The 17,297-nt window shown below is 40.3% G+C and overlaps 2 protein-coding genes across 10 annotated transcripts in view; both read left to right on the top strand.

The window, feature by feature from the left end:
- Nucleotides 1-801: 801 nt before the first annotated feature.
- Nucleotides 802-4,764, top strand: adrb2b (adrenoceptor beta 2, surface b). Its single transcript, XM_027000174.3, has 2 exons — nucleotides 802-1,099; nucleotides 1,320-4,764. Exon 2 carries the CDS (start codon nucleotides 1,323-1,325, stop codon nucleotides 2,559-2,561), a length of 1,239 nt encoding a protein of 412 aa, XP_026855975.2. The 5' UTR covers nucleotides 802-1,099; nucleotides 1,320-1,322; the 3' UTR covers nucleotides 2,562-4,764.
- Nucleotides 4,765-12,277: 7,513 nt separating this feature from the next.
- LOC113571271 (actin-binding LIM protein 3-like) overlaps nucleotides 12,278-17,297 on the top strand; it is a 58,238-nt gene continuing 53,218 nt past the window's right edge. For 4 of the 9 annotated variants that reach the window (XR_014125148.1, XM_081720176.1, XM_081720180.1 and 1 more), the window contains exon 1: nucleotides 12,281-12,838. Coding sequence is in view for 7 of the 9 variants with exons in the window: in XM_081720176.1 (XP_081576302.1) it covers nucleotides 12,826-12,838 (13 nt within the window). In the remaining 2 variants the exon portion in view is untranslated. Of the gene's footprint in view, nucleotides 12,839-17,297 lie in introns of all 9 variants that reach the window. The other 5 variants (XM_081720181.1, XM_081720178.1, XM_081720182.1 and 2 more) reach the window with 4 other exon arrangements.

The following is a 17,297-nucleotide window of genomic DNA, read 5'->3' as shown; positions in this document are numbered from 1 at the left end:
GCAAATTTTAATTGAAAGGTGAACATTTAAAAAAAACAAAAAACAAATTATATTTCATTTAGTACTTTATCATTTAATTTTTATTTAAAAGGATAAGATGATAATCCTAAAAGTATATTGGTTTCATAAGTTAACAAGTGAATTCTTTTTATATTATATATTTAAATAGAATAAATATTGACAAGAACCAGAAATATATTGTAGTGTTTATGTTTGGTGCAGATTATGGCATCTATTAAGATGCATGGCGGTTGCATATTACAGAGGCAGCGTACAGGCATTTGTTTATCTCCTGCTGGCAGTAGCTGGTTGTCTAATTGGTTGACTTTTATAAACATATGATACACGGACTTTGCAGAAGTGCAAAAGTATGCATTAATGGAAATAGACAAGTTCTGAAAGGAAATACTCTGAAGACAATGCAGGATAGTTAGCCTATTCCATTACACCAAGAATAAAATAACCAAATTGTGACCAAATTTAAGATTTTTGCAGATTAATGGAATTATTATAATATATTATAATATTATTAAAATAATTAAAATAGAGGTATGCTCAGTTGTTAACTAAAAACATTTTAAAAGGTGTTCCCAACATTTTATAGAAATATATGTAGTATTTGTTTTTTATATTAGTTACTAAAGTAACTACCCATGTTTAAGTCTCACAGGAAAGTGCTACTCTTCATAAATACAGTTATCTAGAGTGAAAGATGAAATTCAGTTTCTGGTTGGCTGCTGGCAGGGTGTGATGTCAGTGGCTGCTATAAGGCTCAAGCTGACAGTCAGAGGCACATTCAGTCCTGGAGAGCTCAAGTGCTCAAGTGTTGCATGCTCTCAGAGAGAAAAACAGAGAGAAGGAACAAGAGAAAGAAAAAGAAGAAAGAAGAAATAAAGAGAACGCTGAAAGGGGACAAGGGACAGCGCAGCCAGTGAGCAAGGTCTTACGCACATGACGTGAGAGGCAAGAAAAACAAGAAAAAAATATTCACTCAAAGAAATAATTATTGGGACATCAAAAGGATTATATTTGGAGTTTCTTATGGGTTCCAGGGAAAAAAATGCTTTTGATTGACGAATTGTGAAGAAATCTCCTTTAGGTGAATGCATTTGTTCATTTCTATGTGTGTATGGTTATGCTAAGAAAAATTAGTACATGAAGGATTTGTCAGAATTGTTATTTTTTATACTTGATTTTACTCTTGCAGTGGTGTTGTCTTGGTGTTGGCTAATGACACAACATTACAAAACGAGGTGCATGACATAATGTACCTCGTTCCATACTGATCTTCCTTGCACTGGTTATTTCTCATGTTGCAGATCATGGAGAGAGAGAACATATCGAGTGTGAACAGTACCTCTGCACTCACTAATGCATCCCTGGGGCTTAGCACTTCCTTTGCGATCCCTCAGGATGGTTCAGGGTACAGTGACGCAGAGATGGTGCTCCTGGGCTTCCTGATGGGACTTCTGGTCCTAGGTATTGTCTTTGGAAATGTGCTGGTCATCACTGCCATTGCACGCTTCCAGCGCTTGCAGACCGTCACCAACTGCTTCATCAGCTCTCTGGCCTGTGCTGACCTGGTCATGGGGCTCCTTGTGGTCCCTTTTGGTGCCAGCTACATCCTGCTGAACACATGGCACTTCGGCAACTTCTTCTGTGAGTTCTGGACGGCCACGGACGTGTTGTGTGTGACGGCCAGCATTGAGACGCTGTGTGTGATAGCACTGGACCGCTACTTAGCTATCACGTGGCCCCTGCGCTACCAGTCAATGCTCACCAAGTGCAAAGCATGCTGGGTGGTGCTGGCCGTGTGGGCCGTGGCTGCCCTTATCTCCTTCCTGCCCATCCATATGGAGTGGTGGGTATCAGATGAGCCAGAGGCACAGAGTTGCCTTGCCAATGAAAGCTGTTGCGACTTCAACACCAATGCACCGTATGCAGTGACCTCCTCCATCATCTCCTTCTACATCCCCCTAGTGATAATGGTGTTTGTCTATGCCCGTGTCTACCAGGAGGCACAGCGGCAGCTGCAGAAGATCGACCGTGTTGTGGGCCGTCTACGTACACAGAGCTTCAGCCACCAAGATGGCAATGAGGTGAGGAACTGGAAGAACAGGTTTTGCCTGAAGGACCACAAGGCCCTGAAGACCCTGGGCATCATCATGGGCACCTTTACGCTCTGCTGGCTGCCCTTCTTCGTGCTCAATGTGGCAGCAGCCATCTGGAAAATGGATGACATCAAGTTGCCTTTCAGGGTTTTGAACTGGATTGGCTACGCCAACTCGGCCTTCAATCCTCTGATCTACTGCAGGAGTCCCGAGTTCAGGTGTGCCTTCCAAGAGATCCTCTGTTTGAGACGCTCATGGTTCCCTTCTACAAGGAACAATAAGGGATATATTTATGGTGGACACAGTTGGCAAATAAATATGCGGACCACCGGACCAATGCAGCCGCCTCATGCCGACTGCGGAACAGTGGAACTGGGCGCTTGCTCTTTGGCTGCCAGCACCTCCAATACAAATGGGAATTGTAATAATACTCTGACATCCATCACTTAGCCATTTCTGAACACATAAATTGGATTTTCTCTAATTCTTTACTTCCATTTCCCTTCCAATACATTTAAATGGCTTCAGAAACATCTGGTAAGTGAACAACTAGCAACACAAGGTAGTTAGTTCATGATAGCCTGTGCTCAGACACTTCTTGTACTTATAAAGGATATTACAAAGACACTGAAACACTGTAGTGCTTAGTTAGTTACCAGCACTTCTGAGTGAGGAATTGGATTTGTCTACATTACAGTAAAGTTCAGATACAAGGTAGAGCAAAACTTGAAATTCAGAATGTGGTTATAAAATGGAGGTGTCTGGATACCTCTACTTCTGGCTACCTCATGACACTATGATACGTCTTCACTATAATATTTTTCTTCAATTATTAATTGCATTACAGTTCCAAAAACAAAAAACAAAAAACAGTGTATACACTGTACACACTGCATAAGAATGCAGATCTAGGTAATTTATTTTGCAATGAACATATTACTATGTAAGTGCATAAACTGTGTTGTTATGTTAACTGTATTGTCTTCATATTAACAAGGGAAACTGATCTGCACTCTTACTTTGAGATGTTTGATGCAGAGGGGGCCCAGAACGTACCGGAGGTGGGGTGGGTGGGGGGGTTTGTGCAAGATGGACTTTATACATTCCATTTAAAAGCTCAAGCTGTCTTTAAGCCAGGGACTTCTGTATCTCTGTGATCCACCCGTCTCAGGGGGAAGAAATTCAACCCTCTGACGAAAGGCAACAGGTGTACATTGCTGCCTGTGCTATAACCAGCCGCACTCTTACGAAAAGGAAAAAAAAAAAATTAAAGCAAAGAGAGTCCAGAAGTATTCAGACCTCCCAAGGCATCATATTTCAGCTTTTATCCTATTAGTGTTGCCATTGGGTAATCATTTTAAGGTTACAGTTTTGCTTCTCTCTAGCAATGAACAAGCTTATTATAGAAAATGCATGTGTATGGCTGAAAAGCACATGGAGTGTATACTCTACCATGGTCTTCTACAGATAGGTATCAAGATAGAAACCTGTGGTTGGGTTAGAGACATTTGTGGTAAAAAGCACTCACTAAGGCAGGCAGAAGGTAGGAACGCCATATCATGCTGTGTTTTGCATTTACCAGCCCAGTGGCCTTTACTTCCATGCCTCTCAATGGCTGCACCTTCAGGGGAGGACTGTTTTCATATGGGTTCGTGTCCCATGTTTACAGAGTTTCTTGAGCAAACTGTCCAAAAGGGCAAACATGCTAAGCCAGAAGAGAAATCTCCTGGTATCGTTCCAGCTGATATTTTTGTTTGTAATAACCATAGTGTTTACAGCATTACTAAAGGAACTGAATGTATTAGAGTATTGTTGGAGTACTACAGGAAAGCACACTGGTCCTTCAAATGTATTGTTATATAATGATTCTGTGTTGATTACTGCTACTGACACTGCACTGACTTTTATATATCCCAAGAGCAGAGGCCAGTGTTCTTCTATTTAACATTACCGAAGTTTCCTTTCCTCTCTCTCTCTCTCTCTCTCTCTCTCTCTCTCTCTCTCTCTCTCTCTGTGTGTGTGTGTGTGTGTGTGTGTGTGTGTGTGTGTGTGTGTGTGTGTGTGTGTGTGTGTGTGTGTGTGTGTGTGTGTGTGTTTGTGTGTGTGTGTCCAAGCATTGCAGCATACCAACTTGCTCATGCAAAATATGATTGTACGTCTATTGATAGATATTAGTATTTATAAGAATCATTTGCTATCATGGTTAAGTAAAATAAGCCTTGAGGCTACTTTGGAAATGTCAGATCAGCTTGATCAGCGTATACAGGGTAAAGCATAACAAAAGGTGCTTTGCTTTAGGTACTGTATTTATGAGCACATTATGACTCAAGTGTAAGAAAACCATGTATAAGCCACTTATACAAAGTTAAACACTAAGGTATACACTGTACGTAGAGGAAATGTGATATGTACATACTTTTCTCATCTATATACAAAGCTGTCTGTGAGTGCATTTGTGCTATTGTTTAATGTTTAGACATTACATCTCAGAAATGGTATTAAATTATTTTGTCATTCCACTTAAATGCTCTTACTGCACTGCATTCACTATTAAAATGCTATTTGACAGTGCAGTACTTTGTTTATTTATTTTTATATATTGAGCCAATTGCTGAATGTACAACATAATTAATTAAACATGGCTATTTGTAAAGTTGATGCTGAAATGTGGTTATGTGTCGAGAACACTGTGCTCCCTCTTGTGGTAAGTCATTTTGGTACTGAGGTGCCAGCTGACCAACCATGACCATGAATTTATTTGTTTGTTTGTCTCCGTTCATCCAGCCACTGTAGCCTGCACCCTAACATTATCCAATCACACGTTCTCTCATCCTGCCGTTTGCTTCATCTGTTTTAGAAGTTATGCTGGTCACACTCTGTGCCAGTCTTTTTTCAGCAACAGAGGAAGAATTTGTAAGTCATAATAAATGAAAAGGTTTCTGACTCGTCCAAGGCTTCAGAACTCCACTGTGCTTTGCTTATGTAAAAGGAACAAATACAAAAATGACACTTTGGAACAAGAGTAAAATTTAGATTACAGTGTTTGGCAGTTTTATCCAGAGCAACTTGCATATTTTATTAATATGACAGCATGCTAATCCCTTGGAAATCAAACCCTAGTGGTTAGCCCTACCTGCTTTACCAAGCAAGCTACAAAATAATGTTTACAATATGTAGAGAGCTCATTATTTATGTCAATGTTAGCTCATCGGAGCATGCTTAGTGATGATCCCAGGGAAAAAAAAAAAAATCTTAAGTCAAAGCCTGCATTTTTAAGAGAAGTACAACAGAATTAACTGTCAATAAAATAAAAAGAACACCCAAACCTGGAATAGCTTAAATCAGCTGTTTGTTTGTTTATTTATTTATTGATTTTGACAAATGGCATGGATTTTATATTTAACAGTGATTTTTCTCAGTTATCATGGTCCCATTAGTCATCATTTCAGTGTTTTTCCAATCTGAGGTGGAAAGAAAAATTATTGATGATAAGTTATAAGAGACATGCACTACTCAGAGTGCTCACTCACAGCTGGGGACAAATAGAGTAACTTCAGTGCCAGCAATCAAAGACAGAAATGCACACAGCAGGGAGTTTCCTAGGCTAGATGATAACAAGCTAGAAAGCTCTGTGTGTGTGTGTGTGTGTGTGTGTGTGTGTGTGTGTGTGTGTGTGTGTGTGTGTGTGTGTGTGTGTGTGTGTGTGTGTGTGTGTGTGTGTGTGTGTGTGTATGTGGGTGTGGGTGTGGGTGTGGGGGGGTGTGGGTGTGTGCTTGCATTTGTGTTTGCGCATGTATGCGTGCTTGCATGCATTTGTGTTTGCGCATGTATGCGTGCTTGCATGCATTTGTGTTTGCGCATGTATTATTACTCAGTCGGTTATTCCTTACCACTTGACCTGTTGGTTTAACTGATGCCTCCTTTCTTGGCTCACAGAGCTCATGGGCAGTGCTATAGTCTTCTGGTGATCTTCTACTTTTGGTTCCTATCCATGACTGGAGAGGAAAATTAAATAAATATATAAATAAATTCAAAATGAGGGACTAAATAGATTCCAGGAGTAGGAGTTTGATCAAACACAGGTTACAAGCACAGGTCATGAATGGTGATTTTTAAATATATATTTATTACTACTGATTGGTCACATGGACATTTGGTACTTGCTTAAATTGAGCCTACAATGAGTTAAGTCCACATACTGCTAATCATAAGTAATGATAAATAATAAAGTTAACAAATAATAATAGTTTATTTTATGTTTTTGTTTGTTTGTTTTCATTCTGAGGGGACCAATGATTTAGTTTCAGTTCCCAAATTAAACAAGATAGCTACTTCATTGTCACATGACAAACCCAGCCAAACACTCACACACGGACTATCACCCACACAGGCCCATTCACTGTCCTCCAGCCCATCAGACACCGCCAGCCCATCAATCACCAATCCCTCCACCAATCACAACACTATTCACTATCCAAGACTATTCAGTCTCTTGGTTGCTTTTGTTCACTCTTTAGCTTTAGTTCCTTGTTCCTGTTGTATTTTTGCCCTCTGCTCGCTCCTGTGTTTGCCTTTGTGTTTTTTTCCATTAAAATCCTCTTTATCTCTCACTCGCTCCAAAATGTCACACTCATTTAATTGAACAATTATTAAATAAAGTATGAATATATCAAATATTTATAGAATCATTCATACATAAATGCAATATGATAAATGTACCAATACAGTATGAGGAATCTAATATTTGGTGCAAATGGTGCAATTAAATTGTAATCCTTTCCCTTGGCCCTTCAAAGTGAAGCTAATTTGTGAGTACTAGACTGGAAGTAGAGCATATGCTGACACAAACAAAGCTTTGAAGGCCAGATGTCTGTACTAGTATTCTAAGCATTTGAAGTTACTAGGCCCATTCATTTCCCCACACTAAAACCCAATGATGCAGGCCTTTCTATGAAAGCCTGTTATCTCTGCACTGCTTGCACCTGGTATGTCCACAACTTCACCAAACATTTTACATGCAGTCTGAATTTGAACACCACCCTTGAGCCAATAAGCTTCTCTGGAAGCACTGCGTTTGAATTCAGTTAAAGATTGTAAAATAAATATAATTGTGCTTATTGAAGAGGATTCCTAAAAAAGCAAACACATGTATAGAACTGTCATGTACTAGTGTCATGACCATTTAAAAAATATCTTAGTGTCATGATTCACAGCAATTTGGAAGAAATCCAAACTAAAAACTACATGATAATATTCTGACTCTGCCCCATTTACAGCTGGGAGACAGACACATGCATTATCACGTCATTTATGGCAATTTTATATAGACCTTAGTTATAGATTAGGTTTTATACATCACTGATTTTTAAAAAATAAGGCTCTTTTTAAAAAAATTTAATAAAAGTGAAGGCTCTCATTTAGATCTATATCTGAGATTTAGAATTAGGATCAAGTTTGTTTTATGAATCTAACTGGTTAAATGAGGATAAGATAACCAGAGTGATAGAGGGACAGGACTTTCCCAGAGAGAGAGAGAGAGAGAGAGAGAGAGAGAGAGAGAGAGAGAGAGAGAGAGAGAGAGAGAGAGAGAGAGAGAGAGAGAGAGAGAGAGAGTAAGGAAAATCAGTAAATTTCACCACAGAATATGGTTTAGCCTGCATCTACTCGAGACTTGGCACAGAGATCTATTCGTAAATTCCTCTTTTCAATTCAGTAATCGCCAACGGTCGATTTATCAACTCCACTCGCTCCCAACTTTAGGACAGACATATTTGCTGCATAAACGATTTTCAGCTGAGAAAGGTTGGTGAGGGGACTTCTCTCTCTCATTTAGGTAACACCCAACCACCCAACGTTTTGCAAAGGTAGTCGAAATGTCTGAGTATCTGTACGTGCTCTGCAAGCGATTATACCGCGAAAAGGTCACGCTCACAAAAAAGGCTCTCAGTGATGTGACCTATCGGGTAAGTGTCAGCTGCATGCAGCCACCACCAGGAGCACATGCGGAGGAAAAACAATCTCGCGACCGTTGTCGATAGAGTCCGCGATGATCAGACGAACGTCCATGGAATGAAAGGGCTGTGCGCGTGTGTTTTAAACATACGTCTCCACTTTTGCATACCGAGCGTTCATAATAAAGTTCTAGAAGGTTTACTTTGGACTGGGAAAAATCAGTGGAGCTTCATTTATGGTCAAAAGTTCATGAAAGGGGTTACTGAGATACTGAGATGCTGTTCCCATTAGGGGACTCTGAGAAAGGCGATGTCACAGCCCATGGCCTCTTGTCGAGTGCTGTAGTTGGGCTCTTGAGAGACGCGAATCTCAAATAACTCTATTGATGCGGCAAAATGATGCCCCCCACCCCCGACTATGAGAAAACTTTTTTTGGTTGTTGTTGTTTTGGATTTTTGAGTGGCGCTGCGCTGAATCAATAAGAGTGAGTGGAAACGACAGCTGACTTAAAATGATTTAAGGGATCCCTCGAACACATTAGTGGCGGTTCTCGATAATGTCCAGTCTTCAGTAGCACTTATTGAAAATGACGGTGCTTTTCTTACAGTAGCCTGATAACGTCCTCAAATGGGTGCTGTCAGCTCTAAAAGTTGTTATAAAATTGGTTGCGTGTCACTGAGCCATGAGGCTTTAGCCTTTAGCTGGCTTTTTGCCTGTTCGAAGCACGGTAATGGTCAGTCTTCACAAGTTAGCAACGATGTATGTGCCTTTTCAGCACATCCTGACCGATATGCCTGTCTCGTGAAATAGACATGTAATCTATATGTTCCACCTCGTCCTGTGGATGTCCTCAGTATCGTGACACCACTCATTTGTTTGAACTCCCTTAGAACTATCCATCCATCCACTTATCAATATTTTATGCTTTCCTTTTGTCGACCTATTCACCCCGAAGCAGTCACGTTGCCGTGGTGTAATGGCCGATGGATTTCTTGAAGGTGTTGCGTCTTTATATAGCCCGACTGGTGGAGTTACAGTGATGTTTACTCCATATTTGCAATTATGAGTGTGCGGGGGACCCAAGAGGTCTGTGGGAGTTATTACGTCATTTATGGCAATTTTATATAGACCTTAGTTAATGTTTGCAGTTAAGAATATGAAAGTAAATTTATAATAGTATATGAATAAACACTCATGAACGAGGTTGCAATAAGAAACACTATACATTGATCAATGGATAGCTATATTAAAAAGATGACATTGATTTGACTTTGATTTGCCCAGGGTTACTTGGTGCTGTTAGCATTTGCAGACTGAGAGACCTTTATCATTCTTTGTATAAAAAAAGGCTATTCAAATTTCTATGCCTTTTGTTATCAGATCTAATGAACACCTGTAATTGTGCATCTATGTGGTCACTGTGCACTTTGTTAACAATATAATCAATTATGTTCATATATGTCAAAAAATGCATGTACCTGTGTGTGTCTGTGTGTAAATTTATTGGGGAGAGAGAGAGAAACCACAGAGACCTTCATCTATATTTATATATCTAAGATCTTCTTGGTTACTACATTTATTTTTTCTTCTCCATTGTGGTCACCATTATAACTGCCTGTCACTTTCATAGATATTTGTTAATAAATCGCCACCATTTAATCAACAGGATGTCTTGTTAATTAGACATGATAATTTGGCCTATATTAACATGTGAAATTACTTCATGTATATTCTACAGATCAACCAGTCGCTATTGCGCTTTTTATCTGTGTTATAACTGTTATAAACTTATTTTAAAGTTTTCATTAACCCTTTAAAAGGATAGCTGTTTTGTTAAGCGGTACAAAACGTCTTGCATACTTTGATTAGGTTATTATTACGGCCTTTTTAGTCACTGAGTCATTTCAGTAGAGAGAGACAAAGGCATGTAGTGCATGTAGTGAGCTACACGATCGAGCAGTTGGGCAGAAGGGCTCTGTAGTGTCAACAGTCCAAAGACTCATGGTGATTCTATCTATAAACTTGAAAGCAGCAGGAAAAATAGATATATTTTTAATATCAAGTCAAATATGTACACAGAATAAGGATACAGTTACCTCCATGTAAACCAGTCTTAAGTGAATTACCCTTTGTGGTGGATCTAGTTTGAGAACAATAGATGCTGTAAAACCTAAGCTTTTCAGGTGAGGGGGAAAGAACAGATTCCAGCACCAGCAGACGCAACAGGCTGATGTGTTTTCACTACCCCACCTATTGTCAAATCCGATTTGTTTGTCTGGCAGTTGGCAAAATGTTTGATCCAGTCAATGGGGAAATCTGGGAGAAAGAAAAGAGGAGAAAGAATGGGAAGAGGAGAAGGAGAGGCAGGAATCGGCTGCAAGTATGAGACATGCATGAGGAGGGCTAAGGAAGAATGGTGGTCTATGGGAGTAAAGAGTGAGGACTAGCCATGAGGTCTCCTTTCATGGTACACCGAAGATATACAATGAAATGTCAAAGATTAGCACATTCTTACACATCTGCCCTTTTACTGTATTGTCTATGCTGTATCTCCTCAATAAAGTATGTCTCCAGGTAGCAATGAAATCTGATATCCAGCACAGAGGCAATGAAAAACTTCAGGATGACTCTGTCTGAAGGACCTTCCTGCAAGAGCATCAGTGATGTAATTTTACATTAGAGTCCTAAAAAAATGTTCTGGCCTCTGTTATGTAGAACTGGGAGAACGCATTGTTCTTCCAATGCTAAAGTAACTCAAAACTACATCCTACCCCCACTACAGACTCCTCAACACCACATGTTTTGGCAGGCATCAGAACCCACACAACCAATGGCATCAGTGGGACAACTGGGAATAAGGAACCTTGATTTCCACTTTGTATATCTTGTGCTTTCAAAGCAATGATGGATTTCATTCAGGCAGTTAAAATTTTTCAGTACAGTTGCAAAGGAGTTTGAAAATGCTTTTGCTTGCAAGTGCAATATCTGACATTGAGAATTTTAGAATTGTAAGCATAGAAAAATACAGCTCATATATTATGCCGTGATTTATTCAACACAGGACAAGACACGAATGTTTCGGCCCCTAGGCCTTCATCAGCATGCTTGTAACATTTGAACCAGCAACCCACCTATATACAGTGACAAAAGGTCACTCCCTTGGCCATGTCATCAAAGGGCTGAAACATTCATGTCTGTCCTGAGTCAAATAAACCACTGCATAATATATTAGAGCTGTTCGACTATCTCTACTTATTGTTTTTCAGACGGAAACAGCATATCAAAAGTATTTTCCAGGAGTGTATCCTGTTTACTTATTTTTAGTTTATGCTTTATTTTTGGACAAAAAAAAATCTACATATTTTTATAGCCCTAACCCTAACAATCAATTTAGGCATAGGGTTATAAATCAGATTTCTGTGAGATGGTCTACACTCACATTTTTATGATATCAACCAATAAAGTGATTCCATGTGAATAACCCAAGAAACTTTATATTGGCGCTAACTTTCAAGGACACGTCAGATCAGGAATTAAACCCATTACACTTAGGATTTCCCAAGTTATTGGATCACCCAAACGTATCATGATAAGGGAGCCATTTTGTCTCGTATAAGCGCAAAGCTAACCCTCATTAAGTGTTAAACAAGTAAATCAACTAGTCTTGCGTGAGAGCAGGGGATAAATTCTTATTAGTTTTGAAGAGGGAAACAGAATCAGCGCAATACCAGTCACGAGCACAAGATGTCAGCAAACGAACAGGTTGGTAAGTAATGTTGCCTAAATTTACACAAATGTAAATTCAAAAGCTAAAACTGAAAGTAATGAAAATTACAACATATATTGAAAAATTCTATACCTATGCCTCTTTACAATATATTGTGACAATATATACAATGAAGTATAAACAGTTTTTGTTGTTGTTGTAGTTTTAATAGGCCTATACGGATATTTTCACTTTTAGAGAGTAAACGTTTGGGCTAAGCACGGTATAAGCGTTTAACATTTGCATAATTCAACGTCATGATATGAATTTATGATGGACTGTTTATATGTTTTGGGGGGGTTTTTTTGAAAAAAAAAAAAAAAGACTATTTCCCATTTCTCTTGTAATACCGCAAAAATCCAGAGGGTTGAAGTTGCAAGTGATTTTTAATTTGTTTCCTGTAGTGCATCCTTTTCGAGCAAGTGCAAGAGAGCACAGTCTTCGTAATGTGAGAATCTGTCTGACCACTCCGCTGGCGGACCCACTGCGGCCGGATGGCTTTAGATCGCTTGAAGGAGCGCAGGAGCATGTCACAGCCACTGACGACACGTGACAGTGAGCGCTACACTCTACTATAGGAGAGCGCTCCAGAGACCAGACGCTCTGCTCTGCGGAGAGATGCCCCTCACAATCAGTCGGTTTTTGACTGAGCTATGTCGTGCCACAGAGGCGGTCTGGATTTATTTAAATTTCCAGCCAGCAGTTCAGTAGCGGCAACAGCGGTGTTCTAAGCGGTTTCTCCACACAGGGAACACCCATCACCGTCATTTTCGGAGTCCGAGTCTATTTGTCACCTTGTCAGGGGACCTCAACTGGAACTGCTTCGGCAGTGAGTCCCCGACTTCTGCTTTGAAGGCTTAAGAAATAACCGTGTTATTAAGTTGCGGACGTTAAGACGAGCGAATTTAGTTCTCCACCAGTAAAACACGGACCATGGTGAACACACCAGAACTGTAACCTGCTCGGTTATCGCTGGAGACGAGGACACTTCTCATCATGAACACGAACGGTAAGAATGCAGTGTAAACACGAGCAGTGATTTGCTTCGAGAGCAATATTGCTTCAAAAGTATTCAACGTTATAAGGTAAACTGGTTGTTAACCACGCTCACCTCTCATTGTGTCATTACTGTTATACTGAAAAACTACAAAAAAAGTAAGCCTCCCTATTCCTGTTATTGATAGAGACCGCACTTTATTAGCTCTGATGAACCGGATTTTTATACGTCAAAATGAATATCATTGCTTGACAGACGTTATCTTACACTGAATGAGAAATAAGTTTATTATGTTTAACCTAATACCCAACAATGGTCTTCAAGCCGACATACAGTCCTACAGTGATACAGTAGTACCTGAGAATAATAAGCATGGAGTCAGCCATATGGTGCACAGAAAGTTAAGATCACTGATCTGCTCCCCACACGCACAAACTTCATGTGCCCATAAGAGAGATTCCTTCTGGTTCAGATGGTTGAGTTAATATCTTAAATGGCATTCGGGGCTGGCTGAAGAACCCTCAGGAACTAACTGTACTGTAATCCAGGATCTTTCTGTAGTTTAATCCAGGAACTCATTGTACTTGAATCCATAAACTCACTGTACTTTAATCCAGGCATTTTCTATACTTTAATCCAGGAATTCAATGTATTTTAATCCAGTAATTTTCTGTACTTTAATCCAGGAACTTGCTGTACTTTAGTCCAGGAACTCACTGTACTTTAATACATGAACTCACTGTACTTTAATCCAGGAACGTTCTGTACTTTAATCCAGGAACTAAATGTACTTTAATCCAGGAACTCACTGTACTTCAATCCAGGAATTTTCTGTACTTTAATCCAGGAACTCGCTGTACTTTAATCCAGGAATTCACTGTACTTGAATCCAGGATCTCACTGTACTTTAATCCAGGAACTCCCTGTACTTTAATCCAGGAACATTCTGTACTTTAATCAAGGACTTCACTTTTGCTTTAGGTTTTTGCCCTTTTGGTTTTAGGCTTGTCAGGCAAGCAGGATGGGCACCCTTAATCACTGCTATAACTATGGCCCAAACAAGTCTGTTTTTACATAATGTCTTCCTTTACGCTTGATCCATTAACATAGGTTTCTGTTGTACTTGGAAGAATCTCCAACTACACCTTTGCCCGCGAAATGGAAATCAAACATATGGCCATGAGCTTTGATGCCTGTCCTGGTATTTCCCATAAACTTACTCTTTCTGTGGGTGCTGCAGAATATCTGTTTAGGGTGAGCGTGTGTATGTGTGTGAACAGCTTTTCTAGTTTTCAAACATGCACAGGATTTGAAATGCTGTTCTACAAACCCAGGTCATTAAAGGACCTTTTGAAGTGCAAATGCAAGCTGTAATTCACTGTAGTTAATCCTGCATTCGGAAGTCCTTTGCCTCTCGCACATAACAGATGTGAACAGAAGTGTGCTGCCCAGCAGGGTTTTGTATCCTGGTACTGGGGATTTTACTAGGGAGACTTAAAGCATGAAGGACTAGTACCACCTCCTGCTTTAGATTGCCCAAATGTTGTATAATTATTTTATAATAACACTGATATAGATGTTACATTATACCTGGTAGTTGTGATGCACTGTGCCCAATACGGGATTCTTATTTACTTTCACTTGTCTCTAATATGTTGTATCAGTTAACTCAGAAGATGCTAATACAGCAAAATCATGATGTTGTGATTATACTGTTATATACTGCAGTTGACATGGTTAAAGGTGGGCAGGCACACATGCCTACATAACATTTACCAAAGATATTAATGTTTAATGGACCATGTGGATGCCATGACTCATCAGAAACATCTACAGCGTGTGAGATAAACGCAACACACAATATAAATTCCTTTGAATATTTAGAGGTTCATTTTTTGTAGCAGCATCAGCATAAATAAGAATATGTTGCAATAGCAATAACAAACAACGTAACTGTGCACTGTTACTGAGAGTTGTGTCCCTCAGGGGGACTACACGACACTGTTAGGGAGAACTTCTCTCTTCATGGTACAGAGAGGGAACATACAGTAACAGCTTTCATTGATTGGCGCACAGAGTGGTCCTCGTGGTGGTTAAGTGTTGAGGCCAACCGAAGCACCGGCACACGCTGCAGATCTCTTTGTTTCAGATGAGCTGTTGCGAAGGCCTGAAATACCCAGCATTCTCTCGATAAGCTGTGGAACTCAGCTGACAACAGGAATGTGGCAGGTTTGTTTGTGTGTTTGTGTGTAAGTGTGCCTGTGTTGCATACTGGAATAAATGCACCTATGAACATTACACTGGCAAAATTACCTACAACAATTCAGTAACCGAATTCAATATATTAAATTTGAACAGGATCATCGGGTGTAACGGAGTCAGTAGGAAAGGTGATATATGAATGCACTGAGTGCACTGGTCCTTCCAGTGATCTGCAGGTTAAGCACAGCATCTGGCCTGGATGGCAGCCATAGCATTTACATCAGGAGCCAGGGTAGTAAGGGGGGGGCTGCTAAAAAAAACATGCTGAAAGAGGTACTTTTAATAGGTGCCAAGAGCACAGGTTACTACAGCCCACAGAGCAACCCCTTGCTGCGTGCGTATGGCTGTGGATTACAGATATCCCAGACGGCATGCTATTACACCGGGTGCTCTTCCACACGTTCCCTTTGTGCAATGTGTCCCACTGCATGCTAGTGATGCTGATCATTGTCTGGGCAAATCCAGTTAGTTACTGTGTTTGTATTATAGAGTTTAAACATTGGCCTGCATTATTTTTGACAAAATTGATTTAGACTGAATCATGTGAATTTCATGATTCATCCCAACACTCAGAAAACATTCACTGGGAATTGGTCTGAGATCTGGCAGGATGCTCACGGAACACAAGAAAAAAGTGCTCATTTGCATACTGGCAATCACTGTTGCAAAGGCCATTCTTGTGATAATGTTAAAAGAAGCAATATATTGTATAGCTCTAAAATATATATTCATGATGAGCCTTTATAAAGAAATTGTGAGGTTTTTTTGCTGATGGGTACAATATTAGAGTAAATGACTATATAATGGTGTATAATAGGTGGGTGTTTATTTTGTGCCTGGAATATCACTGAGCATTACATTTTGAGCCTTGCTATACAAAGACTTCAAGCTTACACAATATCCTTTTCCAAGGGAACAGAAGAGAGACTCTTAATCACCAGTCAGAATCTGCAGTTGTCTTGCACAGGGCAAAATGGTGTGGCCTTTGACCCCTCTGGCATCTGAGGGGTTTACTGCCACTCTTACCCTGCCACCAGCTGGATTAAGCCAGACGCTGATGCCATGTCTCACTCCATGTTAGAATTCAACATTACACCACATTACTTCACACCTCTAAACAGTGGATGGCTGATGCCATGGCTCACTCCATGTTAAAATTCAACATTACACCACATTACTTCACACCTCTAAACAGTGGATGGTCACCTCACAGTGAAAAAAAAAACTTCCTCTCTTAAAAATAGAAATATTGGTGTTCATCAATATTCTGATCTAAAAAGCAGTCTGTTTTTGGTCCAGAAATATCTATGATAACCAGAACTTGAGTTCAAAAACAGCAGAAGATTAATGTGGTTTTCAGTCAGTTTTGTCAGAGCTTATTTTTAAATATTCATATCATGAGAAGATAGTTTAGGCCTTCTTTAGGTCAGTGTTGTTCCTGCTGCCAGTGGCTGTACTGGTGGATGTGGTTGAGAGAACACTCCTAAAGCAGACATGCTTCAGTGTTCACCACCAGCACAGGGACTGGCCCTTTAGCCTGTGATTAAAACAGCACTGAATGGCACTTGGCGGGTGCCCACGCCAAGCCCTGTGTCCTTAGTCCATCTTGCAAAAACATAATAACGCACGTCTGGGAGAATGAGCCGTTGTTTCGTTCCCCGACCTACTCACATGCATGTGCGCTCTCTCTCTCTCTCTCTCTCTCTCTCTCTCTCTCTCTCTCTCTCTCTCTCCCTCTCTCTGTCCATCTGAATGAGACTGGCATGCAGCTACCTGGAATGGCAGGTTGAGTAAACCGTAACGACAGAGAAATTGTCACGTCTGTCCTATGCGTTCTCGGCAAGCCTAATGGAGTACGTGGCATGAGTTCACCCATCGCCGGAGATGAGTGACACCTGCTTGAGAGAGCGTGGAGCCTGGGAGACGTACAGACACACTTCTCGCTCACCTCCCTCATGCTAGGCTCACTCCATCGCTCCATATCCCTACGATAGCTGGCACAACCTTAGACCGGTTTCAGTTCTTTCCAGATGTGGCTACTGCCCGTTTTACCACCCGATAGCATATAGATTACTTTTCCGTTTTCATAAGGAGCCTATGGATGTATTGGTAGTTTCCCTAGCTTTCTTCATATAGTTCCCACTTTATTCATACACTTCACCTGGTCCTTCAAGCACAACTTACATGATTAGCGACCTCTGACTGGTTT

The sequence above is a fragment of the Electrophorus electricus genome, chromosome 8 (genome assembly GCF_041902795.1).
Source record: "Electrophorus electricus isolate QZ-2024a chromosome 8, ASM4190279v1, whole genome shotgun sequence".
NCBI lineage: Eukaryota > Metazoa > Chordata > Actinopteri > Gymnotiformes > Gymnotidae > Electrophorus > Electrophorus electricus.
Note: the sequence above shows the minus strand (reverse complement) of the source record. Positions and strands in the feature narration are given on the sequence as shown.

Coding starts and splice junctions, on each gene's coding strand:
- adrb2b (XM_027000174.3), top strand. CDS start 1,323: ATGGAGAGAGAGAACATATCGAGTGTGAACAGTACCTCTGCACTCACT.